The sequence below is a fragment of the Bolinopsis microptera genome, chromosome 9, assembly GCF_026151205.1.
Source record: "Bolinopsis microptera isolate Bmic1 chromosome 9, MBARI_Bmic_1.0, whole genome shotgun sequence".
Lineage (NCBI taxonomy): Eukaryota > Metazoa > Ctenophora > Tentaculata > Lobata > Bolinopsidae > Bolinopsis > Bolinopsis microptera.
Window position 1 is genome coordinate 5795165 of NC_087080.1, and position 16449 is coordinate 5811613.

Here is a 16449-nt window from a genome sequence, read left to right on the forward strand (position 1 = left end):
CTCGGGAAAATAGGCAAGAGTAGATAATTTCCAATATCATTTTGGAGCTACTTCATATTTTCAATAACCATCATGTCATTTAGTCCCATCCTCACTGGTCCAAGCTTAATAACGATTAACTGTTTAACAATTCATAAACAATATACTCCCTTCTACTCAGCACTCAACCCTGATCCCACAGCAGATACACAACAAGCCCAGAATCCCGCGGGAGCGGACTCACTGAGCCCCCCTACCTACGACTCGTGGGTGCAGATCAGTAACCATAGTAACCCTGGTCAAACCACCACACCAGAGACCGGGGATATGTCCCCTGAGAGGGACACCGAAGGAGCCAGTCAGGTATTGTTGTGAAAGTGAGGAAAAGTGAGAATGAAAGTGAGGATGAAGTGAGAATAGCAGATAGAGAGAGGAAAGGGTGTGCGACTGTGTGTGAGAGAAGGTCCGAGTCCTGTGAAATTGTGAGGATATAATTATAAGTTGGTTGTGGGAGTCACAGGAGCGATAATAATATGGCATTGGTAGCTGGATAAGAAGATGTTCTTGAAAAGGAATATTTTCATCGCAAGTGGTGTTTCTAGATATAGGGTCCGTGTCCCGTGAGTCAGTAACTACTAGTACTACAATATCAAACGATGATGTGAAGTGAAATGTGAACTGTGACGTCACCAAGAGGTCAGCACATCGCATTGAACGTATTTGTGTAGCATTGTAACAGTGGGGAATTCCTCCTAAAAGCTAGCTGGCAACTAATTCCATTATCCCCAGGTATTTCACAGTCCAGTGAAACCTAAGAAAGTGAGGACTAGTGTAAACTCCACCGCTCCCCTCCTTAGCAACACCACCACCGCCACCTCCGACAACCTCCGCACAGCCAGCGACCAGACGGAGGCCTCAGCCGTTAAACCGCGGAAAAAGAAGCGGCGGAAGAAGCGGACGGAGTCGATGCAGAGGCCTCTGCCAACTCTGAACGGCGGAGAGACATACCAGGAGGGCTCGGTGGTTCAGGCCACGCCCCAAACGAAGAGGAGCTTACCCCCTCTGGAAAACAATGCAGCTAATGGTCGAGCTTTGCCTCCGATTATTGTGAACAAAAACGTCGACGATGATGCGGGCTACCCGTATGTGTCTGACGAATAAGATGTAGTTTATTGAGAAAACAGAAAGATTGTTTTATAAGTTAAAAGTTCGATAGGATGTTTATCTCATGAACGGACGAATTTATGCCATTTTTATAAGATTAATATAAATACTGTGACCTATAGATTATTACTGTTAGAGTAAATATTGCGGAAATGAGGTTTACAGACTCGTTTTTTGTACTCATAGCTGCAGTTATCCTATTTGTCCTGATGGTTTTGCGTGTTTGTAAGATCACCCACATTTCTACCGACCCCGACGACAATAGATTAAGTATAATTTTAAACAGTTTTATAAGTTTCATGTTGGCTGGTAATGATGTAGAAAAATAAGGAAAAACAGTATTATGCCTTAATGCTGATTACTGATCGTGATTTGTTTATGAAGATTATCTAACGTGAACGGTCAACGGATCTGTAGATTTTTGTACGTAAATGTTAGATGTTATTTTACGTATGGTATTATGTTATGGAGATGCTTTAGTTTGTTATTTTGAGATTAATTTTAACTTATTTATTATCAGTATTTAAGTTTAGTTTTCTTTAAGCAGTTTGTCGTGAGTGATGCTATTATTTGTATAATGTAGGTTAATATATTTGAACTTTTTTTAAATAGCAGTTCTATTAGTACGTTTTAATTTGTTCACGTTTGAATCTTAAACTGGTAAGATTTTAATCAGCTGGTACATTAGAGTACTGCGATTCGGTCTGGCGGTAATTTTAACGAGTAGGATATGGCAGTCGAAGTATGATCGTTCTATTCACAAACTACGTCAAGAAGTTTTAGTCGGAAATTATTCCCCCAGGCAGCATCAACCTGTAACCCCTACCCTATGATTAAATCAGCATTTGTCAACCCTCCCCTTTACAAGTTTACAAAAATCTATTCCCCAAATAGAGATCGATTAAAACCGTAGAACAGAAATGGTTTGTTGTGGTTCAGATTGGCGTAAGCTAAACTTGGTTCAATTTTAATCGAACATAATAAAAATAATAACAATTAAGCAAATAAATATTAGTAAATAATCATAAATTTTATTGATGAATTGTATGCGCATATAATAATATGATATGCATGCTTAACTTTAATTTTAAGCAAGTTTGGCAGCGCATATGCGCGCGCGCACCAAAAGCTGAAATGCGTATAAGAATGTTTCCGCCGCGCACGTATTCAGTATGTAATCATGATCTGAAATACTCGAAGTTGCCAAATTCCAACTGCCTGGAAACGGTAGCCGTCGTCCAGCCCAAGGTTGCATTGTACGCCAAGAAGGGTTATAAAATAAGGGTCCTGGGTAGAACGACGAGAACACCTGGAAACGGTTCAACAACGTTTTTTACTTCAAAACAGTAAGTTGGAGAGATATCGATGATATAGCTATCAGCTCTGAGAGGTAAACGACTTGGATAGGGTGTTCGTAAATAAATAAATAGAACAATATAAATGGTAGAATTAAAATGAATTGTCTAAAAAATTAAAGTGTTGACATAGAAATCCGAACTACAGGTTGAAAAATGATCAGAGAATTACGACTGAGCACGACAATTACAACAGAAATTGAATTAATTTTGGTCTGGATTAAAAGTTTCATTAAAAAATTAAAGTTTCATTAAGAGACCCGTTTAAGATGAAATATTATAACATGAAATGAATTAGTCATGAATTATTCACCTCATTAAGCTTATTAGTCAGAATCAGAAATTTCTAATAATTTAGTGTTCTTGGTAGATCTACTTGATACCCTTGATGGGCTTGCATTGCTAGACGTTGCCATGGTCCCAGAAAAAAAGGAGTCCAAATTTCCCTTCGGAGTCTTAACGCCGCCCTTGCCACCACGGGAGCCTTTACCACCACCGCGTGAGCCTTTACCACGTGCTGTACCACGTGTTGAGTTAGCACGTGCACGACTCCGACCACGACCCCGACCCCGACCTCGAGCAGGTTTCTCGTCATCGAGATCTAAAGCATCTGGGTCTGAATCACGGTCAACGTCTCTTTCGTCACTCTGCAAAATGACGAGTTTAGAAATAAAGATCAGAACTTTTCTATGTCTGGAATTTACATTATAACACTAAAACGAACTAAGTCTATTTGAGAGACTGTTTGGAACCAAATTCTCCACAGATTCAAATTTAACATCTCACTACGCATTAGCATAGCGTAAATTACATCTAAAGAAGAGACATGTAACCATCATCATTAAACTTTATCGAGAAGCTATTACATCAGGCATAATCTGGTATGAAATATCTAAAAACTCCAAGTGTTTTATTGCCACAACAAGCGCAAGCAATTAGAAACTAGAAAAGCATGCATATCAATGGTTTAAATAAAGCAATTTTTTAGTGCAGTTAAAAAGTGACAAATTTTCCGTAACACTTTGCGACTCAGCCACGTCACAATAAATCCGTCTAAAACGATCGTAATTCAATCCATATATTTCCCTTTCAATGGTATTTCTAATGATAATAACATAATGCAGTAAGATTGTAAGATTGTAAGATGGTCACCTCTCCTCTAGCTTGCTTCTCAAGCCTCCTATTCTCCGTCCTCCTTCTAGCCTCCTCACAATCATCAGCAACATCGTCCTTTGTCATCACTGCTTTCCTTACTCGCACTTTTTCTGTCAGGTCATCTCCTGTGAAGGGGGATTTTGTTTGATTCAGGTTTTACTGCTATGGTGGTAGCAGTTACTGATATACTTTATTACTGCTATACTCTATTCTCAAAATTACCCACAATCTTTTAACCATTATTATTAACATTGCTTAAGACCTACATACCGAATTTTGCTTTTTGTTTCAGATAATCTTCACACCGTTCCATAGCAAAATCGATGTATTCATTAACACTATCATTCTCCAACTTATCCACGAAATCATCCGATGCCATACCCAAACAGCTTTCAAATAGTATCTTAAATTCTTTGTTATCCGCTGAAAATATACAAAATATGTTGGATGTGGATAAGGAAAAAGGAATGTGGATAAGGGTATTCATTAAATTTGGCAAAAAGACTAATGCTGTAGAGAAGTGGAAGATAATAAATAACAGGAAATAGTTGAAATTACAAACCTTTCATTATCTCGAGAGCTAAATCACCTCGGCTAGTGCTGCCCTTGTTTTCATCTTCATCACCTTCCTCTTTTAATGTGCCTGAAAAGGACAACTGACATTTTGGAATTGAATCATTAATTGTTCAACAAAATTCTTCACCGAAGGCAGTTGAAGTGGAAAACTGAAGATTCAATCTAACCTGTTCTAGCAGAGGCCTTATTATCGGTACTTGAGTACTCCTTCTTCTTAACAGATAACAGTATATCTCTAGGATTAGCGAGCTGGGTCAGATAGTCCACACCAAACTTAGCACCGTTTATGGGTATGGTGCCGCCGCTGTACTCATATCTCAGTCTGATGAGGGGTAGTTCGGGAGCGTTGCTGTTATCTCCACGGAGCTCGTTCGCACGTTCAATCATCTCGTTAACATGGTATTGTAGGAAATCGTGGATCTTTTCGTCGGCCGTTATATCGTTATCAATCTGGTATGGAAGGATTCGTATACAGGATATATTTTGTTGGGAATTTTTGTATGGGTGTATGGCCTAAAACAAACGTAAAAAACCAATTAAAAAATAAAGCATTAACGATATAATAGTGGTACAATCGTAGATACACGTCATATCAAGATAAAGGGATAATTTTGACACACTCGTCACTCACTTCAACTATACCCCAAAATTAATTCACCAAGGTCTCAAATTACTTGAACTTACGAGAGAAACGGATTTGAAGATGAAAGGTCGAACAGTAGTCAGAGGAATCTTGTTGAGACAGAAGTTCTTCTTCCATATCTTGAGTTTGAAGCAGTGTTTGGGCAGAGTCTCCCCTTCAGAGAGTGACGTAGCTACACTGGACCCTGGCTAATGAACATATAATTTATTTTACGTGTAAAAATATAATTTAGTTCTAGTAATTATACGATTTAGCTCTAGTGCATGACTGGTGATAAATATATTGTAAAATAAAAAGGTTTCACAATTTTATTCAACTTGTAAAGAGTGCGGAACGCAAATATTCTGATACGTAGTACAACATAATAATAATATGTCGAATATAATTAAAAACGACCACCCCAATTATTTCTGCACTTAACAAAAGTGTGAGATGTTACAAACTAGTGTACCTGAAGAACGTAAGCGTTGATAGTCTCATTGTGTTCCAGCTCAGGTTTACAGTCGTGCTCGTGACCCCAGATTACCAGGTCCATGAAATCAGGGAGGAAGTCTTCTGGGATATACGAGGTGGCTTGGGAGCCTCGCTTCACGTGGTTCTGAAACAGACATAATTTAGACATTACATGTGCTGGATAGGGAGCTATCACTATTTCAAACGTTTGAGTAGTTACTTTTAGACCACGGCCCCCAACTTGCGTTTAACTTTCCTGGCAAGTGACCTCATTTACTATATTTTAGACTCTCAATTTCTCTGGAGTCCGGCCCTTCAAGTTAGCTTTGTTGAAACCCCTAGACTATTCCATTAAAGTATATTGACCACATGAAGAGGTGCTATTAATAATAACTGGTAATGCTTTATTCTGGCTAACAACTGGCTAACAACTAGCTAACAGCTGGTTACAATGCTTTATTCTGGCCCCAGAGTAAAGTTGTTGAGCTTCTGTTTTCGAAAGCATCATTAGTCACTATAGGTCATGTTGGTTAATGCTATCATAATGTTAACAGAAATTGACGTCATTTCAGTTTTAAGGTCACGCACATCGAACACTTTTTTATTTGAAAAATATTCGATCGAAATTAGTCGTCTCGAGACGTCTAATGGCTGGTGTTATGAGAAATGATAATAAAGGTGGTTTAGTTATACAATACCTTAAGAACACTTTATTTAATTCAACACCTACTATAGCTATAGGCTGCGGATTCAGGACAAAGGGGCTATATTTTGACGAATAACTTAGGAACCAGACACCGGACACGAGGAATTTTCTTATAAGGCTAGACGCAAAGGATGTATCACATGATCACTCATCGTGTCCTATACTTGAGACAGAACCTGAACCGCAACCGGAACCAGAACGGGAACCGCAACCTTTTTTAATTTCTAATCTTTAAAAAAGATATGCTGGACCTATATGGTCCATGAAAGGATAGCATTAGCATGCCCTGCCTGCCTCTGAGGTATGGAAACCCTGAAGGAGGTTGCCGGAGTTATCTATGTAGAGATGATGGAGGTATAGTGGCAAGTGAAGTGAGGGGGAATGAGTAGACGCTCGTCGCTCAAGTGCCAAGTGGATGATAACCAGAGATGAGGAGTCAAGGAAACATGAAAGTTGGGCTCTAGTTCACTCGTTTAGTGCGATTTGTGAAGTTGAAAATAGTGATGATATATTGGTTGCTAAAGATGTCGTTGACGGTTAGGTAATAATCCTGAAAGTATTGCCCTCTTAGTTGTACAATAGCTGGGCACTGTCCCAGAAAGTGTGAGTCTCCTCTTTATCACCGCACATAGGACATGCACTCGTTTTTTATTTATAAATGATATGGAGGTGTTTGTTCAGACCACAGTGTCCCGTGATAAGGTGCACTGCGGTTCTGTATTTTAGTCTGTTGTTATCGAATGTAGTCTTAAGGTTTTTGATGATGATGGCATGCTTGGTGCCAAATGTCATTTTTGTGTGTCTGGCACCATAACTCCATATTAGTTGGCCAGCCTTCCTGATTCAGTCAGGTGACTTAGTCGTTAATCAGGCGTTTGATATAAGATTGTGGAATGGGACACTTGGATTCGCTGGTTGTGCCAAGCTTAGCCAGCTCTGAGCTCATCTGCTTTTTTGTTCCCCACAATCTGGTGTGTGCTGTTCGTGGATCCAAGAGGCGAGATCATTAACCATATTAAAACTATTCGATCGAAATTGGTCGGCTCGAGCTGGCTGGTGTTATGACTTCATGAGGGTAGAATAAATGTGGTTTTACAATAACTAAACCACAATTTATTGAATTCAGCACCGACTATAGGCTGCGAATTCAGGACAAAGGGGCTCTCTTTTGACGAATGAATTGGGAACCAGACATGAGGGCGAAGGACACAATCGCGGATAATACGAGGGGGTAGGACGCAAGGGCAGAATTTTTCTAAAAGGGTGGACACGAGGGCGGATCACATGATCACCTATCGTGTAAAATAAACTGACTTTATTCAGGGTGGACGATGACGAATTATTGCTTTAAAAGGCCTTCACGAGAACTCTTCCTCACTTTTGAGTATTGATCCAGTGCTATCACAATGGCAAGACTTTTCGTATTTCTAGTGGCTACCGTAGCTGTGCTTGCAGTCGTTGAAGCAAATTCAAAGAAATGTTCTAAGAATATAGATGCTTTTGCGGCATGTCTTGAGAAGGGATACAAATCAGAAGCCAATTGCACCTCTGGAGATGGGGTCCTGTCGAAGAAGGAGCTGAGGAAATGCGCAAAGGTGGAGAACCAGCTGAATGCCTGTGATTACTCCTGTAGAAAATCGGAACCAGAACCAGAACCTCAACCGGAACCAGAACCAGAACCTCAACCGGAACCAGAACCAGAACCTCAACCGGAACCAGAACCAGAACCTCAACCGGAACCAGCATACGACATGAACTGTGCGAGACCTGGATTCGACTTTGGGGGAGCTGACATCCGAAGTTTCTTCGCATCAAGCCTTGAAGAGTGTGCCATGGAATGTAGCAAGGAAGCTGGTTGCAAGTCTATCACAACCCGGGACTCAGACAACTACTGCTGGCTGAAGAACAAGAAAAGCGGAAATGGACCGTCCCAAAAAAGTGGTCTGACCAGCATGAACCTCAAGTGTGACAGATCAGATGTTGACAGTAGTTGCAAGAGAGATAACTTTGACTTTGGTGGAGCTGACCTCAAATCTTTCTTCTCACAAAGCTTGGACGATTGCGCTAACCACTGCCGAGACACCGAGGAATGTCAGTCCTTCACACTTAGAAAATCTGACAACTACTGCTGGCTGAAAAACAAGCGGGGAGGAGGAAGAGGACCTTACCCAAAGGATGGTCTAGTTAGTATGAACATAGAATGTTTCCCTGGATTTGATGCCTCCGACAGGACATGTGCCCAGGACGGATTTGATTTCGGGGGAGCAGATTTGAGAGATTTCAAATCCAGTGGATACGAGGAGTGCCGAACAAGCTGCTTTGACGCTATTGACTGTGTTTCCTTCACTCTGAAAAAGTCTGATAACAACTGCTGGATGAAGACCAAGGAAGGAGGAGAGAATGGTCCTGGAGCTAACGATGAATTGATTAGTGCAAACATGAGCTGTTAGACTTAGAGTATACAGTAATACTAGATTCTTTGGTTTGAACCCTTAAATGGAATTGTAGATTTATCAAATATGTCGTAGAAGTAATTTTTTTAAGCAACTTGTCTGTTTTATTTTGACACTCTCGTCTGTCCCATAATGGGCTAGAAAATTAAATAAAATAATCATTCACATCAAAATAAAATAAGTAATACTTCAGTATTTACAGTAATTATGATCTGCCAGAGGATCTTTTTTTTCTCAGAGAAAGAATTAAAGGGATGTGATTGAAAACAACCAAAACACCACGTGACATCATCACAACACCACGTGACGTCATCACAACATCACGTGACCACAGGGAACAATCTGGCAGTTGTTTAATGTTTACAAGTGTCACTCTGTAGTGTATCAGCACTCAGCAGTAAACCATAACCCGTAAAATATAAAACGAGGAATAATTATTAATCTAAAATGAGATGAAAAGCCCACCTGATGAATAACAAAGATATTGAACCAGTCGTCCCGGTCCTGCTCGGGTCTTGTTACTCGTACTTTGTTGTTTAAAAACATTCTGTGTAACCTCTCATCCCTCACACTTCCTAAATAAAATATTATTAAGTGCTACATCTGAAAATGGGACTAGTCATAGTTTAAAAGGCAAGCCTAATGGTATCATGTACTGGCACGCAAGTTAAAAACAAGTCTTTTAAAATGTACATTCCTTTATAGCATTTAATTTAAATGAAATGGAATGTAGGAATTACCAAGACCGTAGATAGCAAGTTTGGTAGGACCCTTTCTCATAAGTAGCGGGTTTATCACTATCTCGTCCACTGATGTAGCTTTTCCTGAAGACAAACTTTAATAAAGAATTTAGCGCATATTATAACGTGGCCGAAGAGCCAACGTAAGCTCATCAACTTAATAACACCAGAATGTGTGTGTGTCTGTGTGTCTGTGTGTCTGTGTGTCTGTGTGTAATTTCCGAACGGTTATACAAAAAAAACGGTAATAGTTACGGGACTGGTTTTTTTGGTATAGTGCTGACAAAACTCTGACGAAGCCCATAAGCAAATTTTATAAAAATCGGCCGGTGGTAAGTGGTTTAATTGATGATTTTGTTCCAGAAATGTGACATAAATGGATGGGAGAGAGAACGAGGAGGATAACATGTACCGTAATTAGTTTAGCCCCACGTAATACTATAAGCTTAGAGCTCAATCTTGCGGCCGCTTTGTTTCAACTGTAGGGAGATTTCATACTTTCATAAGACAGCGTTATGCGTGATATCAAATATTATATAATGCGGTTGTACACTTTTACATTGCAACTGTGACAGTAAAGTCCCGGCCGAAGGCACGGGTTACACTAGTATTGTTAGTATTAGAGCGAAGCAGTACCCATTGTACTTGTTAAGCTTAAATGAGAGAACCGCAATTTTCGATGGAATAACCGAATAATGTAAGTAGTACGTCACTGATACGTCAATCATAATAATATGATATTGTTCAATAGCTTAATCAACATTTCATTAAAATTATTTAAGAAGACGAACCAAAATAGTTGATAACCCCACTAGCGCTCAACAAGTCAAGAGCACACAATCCCTGAGGTCCAGCAGGATCGTCATGGTTACCGTGGATACTGAACACAGGAATCCCCACATTCAAGTTGGGATCCTCGTAATTAACACGTGGGAAGTGGGAAGTGTGAAAGTTTGCTTTTTGGTCGCTGAGAAACTCGATCTGGATGGGCTTGTCTCCAAAGCAGTATTTGCGGAGTAAGGTAGTTGCCTTGTGAACTGTGGTGCGACTTGGCTTGTTGTCGTGAAACAGGTCCCCTCCCAGCAGGATCATATCTACTTGCTGGTCTACAGCATGCTGGAGTACCTCTTCAAAGGCCCTGAAGCTGTCCTCACCCCTGATAGCATCCTTCTCAGCGTATCCCAAGTGGGTATCTGAGGAGTGTATCGGTGTTAAGTTACCGATTTAAAAATAAAAACTGAATAAAAGCTAAACTCGTGAAATATACCATATTCCTGATTTCTACATCCTACTAAATTCAAATATTTTTTTTGGTTGAAATAAATACGTCGATAAAAAGTCATGGGGTCTGATGTGAACAATAATTTACCTGTTGCAACTAAAACAGAAAATGATTCTTCTTCAGGGGGATCTTGCGAGTCATCATCACCGGTCATCTGCTCAATTAATAATAAATATCATGTGAAAGGTGCAATAAATTATAGCATGTTGTTATTAAATTTTTTCAACATATCCGAATAATTTGCGTGTAGAATACTCAAACGCAGAATTAATAGTTAATAGTACTATGTTTACAGTATGTACTGAAGGGGTATCCTAGGAAGTTTCTTGAACTTTTAACAGGTACCCCTCCTCATTTAACCCTCAATCAAGTTTCCCATCATTCGGCTGAGTCGACCGAGGAGATCGCATAGATCCAATGGATCCTTAGCTACTCCCTAGACTAGGTGACACTGGGATTCGAACCCTGGACCTTCTGCGCAGAAGGCGGATGCTCTAACCACTAGGCCACCTAGAATTGGAACCGTCGCCCGTTTTTGATGATAAAATACAGGCATCTGTGTGCCGTACAGGAAAGCAGTAAAAAACGTGGTAGTCACTGAAAAAAAATGAACTAACATTCGGAAGTTCTCAATATATAATATAATGTACTATTAATAAATATCTGTAAGTTAAGTACTTGAATCATCTATTAATAGGTACTTGAATCATCTATAAATTCTTTTGTAAAGGAGTATCACTTAAGTAAAGTATCGCTTAAGCTAAAGGAAAGTAAAGGAATAATTAGTATTCAAGTTTTACATATAAGCACAATACAAACTTAACCAAACATTTAGGTCGCTGTATAAAAACAAAACTAATATAAATTCATCTGGCATCGTCAATTATTATAGGTATCTAAAAACATAAAACAAAACAGTAATAAAATCTGCAAATAAATATCTATCATGTATTATAAAGACCTTTAGAATGTTTCATTTTTCAAATTTAAACTCACCTTCATAGAAAACATAAAGATTCCACCCCAGTTCATTCCAAGATTTAATCGTTTTAGCAGCTAATCCATCATCACTAATCATTCCACTGATTGTTTCGTGTGATTTCAAACTCTTAAAAGCACAAAACGTTCCACCCTTTAAACACTGTTCAATACCATTACCTTTACAAATATTTGCAATAAAACCACCAAGAAAGGAGTCTCCAGCTCCGCTGGAAGATTTGATGTGTGGCTTTTCTGGCGCTTTTGGAAGATGAACGATTTGAAGAATGTTGTCTTCAGATAACTGACAATATAAGACACCTTTCTCTCCTAGAGTGGTAAGAACAGATCTGAATTGTGTCTTCCGAGACATCTTGCTAAGACACTGCAACATTTGAGGCAATATTTGGGAGATATCTTTTGGTATCGGTTTCAGTAGACTAGGAATGGCAAAATCATTCTTATCGTCAGTGATTACAGCTAGCTCTGTTACATTGGGAGTCACTATGGAAGTAAACTGCAGAATTCCAGCAGCCACAAACTGCTTGAATTTTAATGGAGCAGTCGGTTCCAGGATGAGTGGGACACTAAGTTTGGAACAACTCTCAGCAACATAAATACCTGTCTGAACAGGAGTGTCACAGTCCAGGACAACAAATCTCGAACTGGCAATGTCTGCTTCTGGTATCAAGTTGGGGACGAGATGTGAGTGAGCAGAAAAGTTGCAAATACCCTCCAAAACATCGCCGTCCTTGATAGTTAATTGAGCAACAGGAGTAGAAGCACCAGGCTGAGCTACAATCCTAGTGGTGTCCATACCACTCTCCTTGCAACACTCCAGAGCTAGTCTTCCTAAATTGTCATCCCCCACTACGCTGATCAAAGTACTTTTGATGTCCTGTTTAGCTAGACACTCTGCTACGTTACGCCCAACTCCACCCATAACATGCTGGATATTTCCCTGCGCCAAGTCTTTACCAACGGTTGTTTCTTCATGTTTGGTACACAGAATATCAACATTAACAGCTCCTACAACTAGTACTTTGTTGTCTTTTGTTTCACCTTTCGATTTTAACTCTACTTTTCGGGATTGATCAAGGCGTTGAATATGACTCAATTCTAAAGCTATCTGACTGCCTACATGTACATTGTTGCGTACTAGAGCCAAGTTAGTCTTGAGTGATCTACCATAGGTAAGTTCAGAGACTCTTTGCAATATAAAAGGGGTAATCAAATTACCTGCAACATCAGCATCATTTGCTTCTTTGAGGGCGGTTTGGATGGCATTCTCTATTTCAAGACCATCTGCAGAAAACTGTTCAGGAATGGGTACAGCTATCACTATCCCAGAGCCTAAATTAAGCTGTTTATTAACATAGATCATCTCAGCAGCTTCCTTAGCAGTTCGAACATTGGTGTGTGAAAGCAAACCACTTTTAGCAGTAAAAAAAGCTGGAAAATCTCTTGTTTCTCCAAAAGTCGCTACAGTTACTCCTTGAGTTTCCAAATATTCTAAGGTCTTGGCAATATCCAAGATTGACTTAACTCCAGCACACACAACAGCAACAGGTGTTCTACCAAGTTCAGTGAGATCTGCACTTACGTCCAGAGTATCCTCACCACCACGATGTACTCCCCCGATTCCTCCAGTTGCAAATACCGGAATGTTGTGTTGATCAGCGAGGACCATAGTCCCACTCACAGTCGTGCCCCCAGTTAACTTTTGTTGAATTGTAGGAGCTAGGTCTCTTCTTGAAATCTTAACATAAGATTTAGAACCATTTGAAAGTTCTGAAAGTTCCTCACTGGAAATTCCAATACAGGGAGAGCCTCTCATGACTGCTATAGTAGCAGGAGTCACTCCATTGCTCCGGCAGATATCCTCAACTGATTGTGCCATATGCAAGTTTTCTGGATTTGGCAAACCATGAGTTATTATTGTTGACTCTAAAGCTAAAACAGGCTGCTGATTAACCAATGCTTTATTAACCTCCTTTGAAACGATGGTATGGAAATTTTGACGAGCAGATAATGTTCCATAAAAATTCTTTGCTGCTCTCCCTATCATTCCACTACTAAACTGTCTTTCTTTCTTTGATTTAGAGAGGCAATGTTAGCCCTGAAACAGTTTTATTGTTTAGTTAATATTGTAGCAGTAAAAATAAGAAAAGACGTTACTGATTTTATCTTGGTTTTATTTTTAATGTGAACACACAGTGCCTATCCCTAGATGTTTTCAACAATAAATTCAATAGTTTACTTTTAATGATGTTGAATTTTGATACATCAATATTGATTCCATTCCTTAGAAGTCTGAAGATAGATTTTTCTTAAAGTTTGAAGATGAATTTTCAACAGTGAAACAAATTAAATCATCAATAACAATGAGCTTGAAATACTGTTCTTGTTCAATAATAAATAGAAATCATTTTCACTGTCTTAAAATATAATATTACAAACAAATTAACTATGTATATAATGATCACTTTTTAAACAAAAACTAAATTAAATACTTAAATAAGGGAGCAAGTAATAAAAATTTACGATTCAAAACACGATCCTGTGAATAATACCTTACATTTGCAAAATTTAGGTGATTAAATTTTAAACACAATACAATAAAGCACTAAAAACTTGGGCTTAGAATTTGGACTCATAGTAGTGATGAAAAATGTGGGTGAGGGTACTGCCCAAATTCGTCAATGTCAAAGGCATTCAATTGCACAACAAACAAACAAAATAAACAATGGAAAATAAAAACAGTAGTGTGATAGAAAGCTGTCACTAATTGCAAATGAGTGATTGCAATATAATTTTAATAAACTATTCAATCAAACCATTTCGTCAACTCCAATTTCTTGAAACAAAAACATTAACTTGTACTGTCTGAATGTCTGATTTATCCAAATGATGACATTTAAGACCTTGGTGTCTTTGGAAGATAAAGTCCAAACTTGTTTTCAAGATCTGGCACTTCTTTTAAAGATGTCTGTGCTTCTATCTTCATTTCATTAGTCACCTTGAACATTGGACCATGGCCTGGAACAACGAAATCTGATAAGAGCAACATCAAGGAACGGTTCTTGATTTGTTGTGCTTCATCTTCAGATCCAGCCTCCTTCCAAATACCAGAGTCTTTGATATCTTCTTCTTTCTCAAACAGATCACCTGCTATACAAACACGACCTTTCCTCGTGTTTACCACAACACTTGTGCTATCTAGGGTGTGCCCGGGAGTGGGGTGAACATATAGCTTCCTGCCGTCTATTTCATATGGGGTACCATTAGCAAAGTGATGTTCATAATAAATGTCTTTGTGATAGATAGAGTTTCCAACTATATGTAATTTTGCATCAGTGAACAAATTATTATTTCCTGTATGGTCTGGGTGTCCATGGGTGCAAACAACATGAGTAATTTCGCAAGGCTTTAGATTATAACGCTGAAGACAGTTTATCATTGCATCTCTGTCCCATGGTGATAGTGTGTCAACAATTACTTTTTTGGCAGGTCCAATGATAAGTGTACTTGTCCCATTAGCACACATTGATCCATTAGAGTTGACAGAAGAATATCCTGGCTGTAATACATGAACTTCATACATCGAAACACTGTAGGGCCCTGAATATTTAGGTATGAATTATGAACTATCAATAGACCACATGGGCGTTACTAGGGGGAGGAACAATTTCGTAAAATTTTAGCAAGGCTTGCAAAAGACTTGAATTTTCAATGTAGCCTGATTTATGAAAAGAAAAAAAAGAAAAAAAAAAAGGGGGGACCCCCAACCCATGTAGCTGAGACACCTCACAGCAAGTAGACCAAAGTGGCTCTTGCTTGTGAAAGGTGCGTCAACTACCCGCCGAAGCGGTGGGTTGGGAGTCCCCCCTGGGATCATTTCGTCCGTAAAATTATATACAACATAAAATAGTACAGTAAAATATCAAAATTTACATAAACAAATCTAGGAGACCTCAAAGCTCGTCTTCTGGGGGATGAGGTTGAAGGAGATGTCATGCAGTTCAAGATGCTGGGCCGTTGATCTTCCTCTGATTCCTCTTAGTGCAATGAGTGTACTTCTTAACAGATCAAATCTGAATCGTGTTCTGATATGATTTTTGACTTGGCTCTTGGCTTCTTTTTTATGGTCAGCTATCATCTCAGAGACACGATCTACAAATACAGTGCATAGCGGTCCCATACCTCCAGAGGTTGTGAAGACTAGAGGGACAAAGGATCCTTTCTCTGACTGAAGTACTCTCTCTTCATACAAATCTTTCTTTTCTTTCTCGTGATCTTTATAGATCTTATCTAGCGTCTTAAATGTGTTTGTGTCACAGTTAGGATGTGTGACCCTAATGTCAAAGAATGTTCTTTCAAAGGGTGCATACAATCCGACAGCTGCAACATCAAGACGGGCTTCATCCTGGGTGTTGGTCTTTCTTGAGAAGGAGCTTGGTTGGACTGTCAGGAGTGCTGGTTCTATCCTTACATCTTTACACTTTGCTTCTCGGAGGAAGAAAGCAGCAGTATCTCTAATAGCGTTGTGGCGCATGCTAACGTATCCGCCTAGTTTACAGTCAAGGGCGTGGTAGATACTATTAACATTTCCACAAGCACATTTAGAGGGCACTCCTTGGATCTTCCAACCATACCTTAAGCGTATGCTGTCTTGGAACTCCTGCCTGTTCAGAACATAGTTGAGGTCTTTCAGTGGTAGTGTCGAAAGCCATGTTGAGGCTCCCTTCTCTCTTGCTTGGTCTAAGTGGTTCTTTAGTTGATGATCTGATTCTTTGTGGAGCACCTTGAACCTTTGAGAGAGAAACTCCTCTTTCTGTTTCCTCAGTTCTTCTTTCTTTTCTTTTATCTTGCCCATGTCCAGCTTGGTGATATCCGGGTCTTGTTGGTTGATCAAACTCACATGGTCTTTAGTTACCGCTACTGAGTAAGCATATTCACGGGATG

At 39.3% G+C, this 16449-nt stretch overlaps 5 protein-coding genes across 8 annotated transcripts in view; 2 read left to right on the top strand and 3 right to left on the bottom strand.

Annotated features, from left to right (window-relative positions):
- LOC134821307 (uncharacterized) overlaps positions 1-1910 on the top strand; it is a 29333-nt gene extending 27423 nt beyond the window's left edge. For 2 of the 4 annotated variants that reach the window (XM_063832031.1, XM_063832033.1), the window contains 2 exons: positions 182-342; positions 769-1910. In XM_063832031.1, coding sequence (XP_063688101.1) covers positions 182-342; positions 769-1140 — 533 coding nt within the window. In that variant the 3' untranslated portion in view covers positions 1141-1910. The remainder of the gene's footprint in view (positions 1-181; positions 343-768) is intronic. The other 2 variants (XM_063832032.1, XM_063832034.1) reach the window with 2 other exon arrangements.
- Positions 1-16449, top strand: part of LOC134821272 (coiled-coil domain-containing protein 63-like) — a 108040-nt gene that overhangs the window by 54504 nt on the left and 37087 nt on the right. The window lies entirely within an intron of this gene.
- LOC134821269 (double-strand break repair protein MRE11-like) lies at positions 2548-10665 on the bottom strand. The gene is made up of 11 exons (XM_063831982.1): positions 10594-10665; positions 10016-10417; positions 9225-9308; positions 8950-9059; positions 5324-5470; positions 4914-5060; positions 4397-4679; positions 4216-4296; positions 3924-4076; positions 3651-3778; positions 2548-3145 (listed from the first exon to the last, which is right to left on the bottom strand). Exons 1-11 carry the CDS (start codon positions 10658-10660, stop codon positions 2825-2827), a joined length of 1923 nt encoding a protein of 640 aa, XP_063688052.1. The 5' UTR covers positions 10661-10665; the 3' UTR covers positions 2548-2824.
- On the bottom strand, positions 11105-13881 carry LOC134821271 (uncharacterized). Its single transcript, XM_063831984.1, has one exon. The coding sequence runs from the start codon at positions 13550-13552 to the stop codon at positions 11480-11482; it is 2073 nt and encodes a 690-aa protein (XP_063688054.1). The 5' UTR covers positions 13553-13881; the 3' UTR covers positions 11105-11479.
- Positions 13881-15126, bottom strand: LOC134821284 (metallo-beta-lactamase domain-containing protein 1-like). Its single transcript, XM_063832005.1, has one exon. The coding sequence runs from the start codon at positions 15086-15088 to the stop codon at positions 14402-14404; it is 687 nt and encodes a 228-aa protein (XP_063688075.1). The 5' UTR covers positions 15089-15126; the 3' UTR covers positions 13881-14401.

What these genes read in the sequence shown, in the direction of transcription:
- LOC134821269 (XM_063831982.1), bottom strand. Translation starts at nt 10,660, where the DNA reads ATGACCGGTGATGATGACTCGCAAGATCCCCCTGAAGAAGAATCATTT. An exon ending in TCAACGCTTACGTTCTTCAG is followed by an intron (nt 5,061 to 5,323) that starts GTACACTAGTTT and finishes TATGTTCATTAG; the next exon opens with CCAGGGTCCAGTGTAGCTAC. An exon ending in AGAAGCAAGCTAGAGGAGAG is followed by an intron (nt 3,146 to 3,650) that starts GTGACCATCTTA and finishes GTCATTTTGCAG; the next exon opens with AGTGACGAAAGAGACGTTGA.
- LOC134821271 (XM_063831984.1), bottom strand. Translation starts at nt 13,552, where the DNA reads ATGATAGGGAGAGCAGCAAAGAATTTTTATGGAACATTATCTGCTCGT.
- LOC134821284 (XM_063832005.1), bottom strand. Translation starts at nt 15,088, where the DNA reads ATGTATGAAGTTCATGTATTACAGCCAGGATATTCTTCTGTCAACTCT.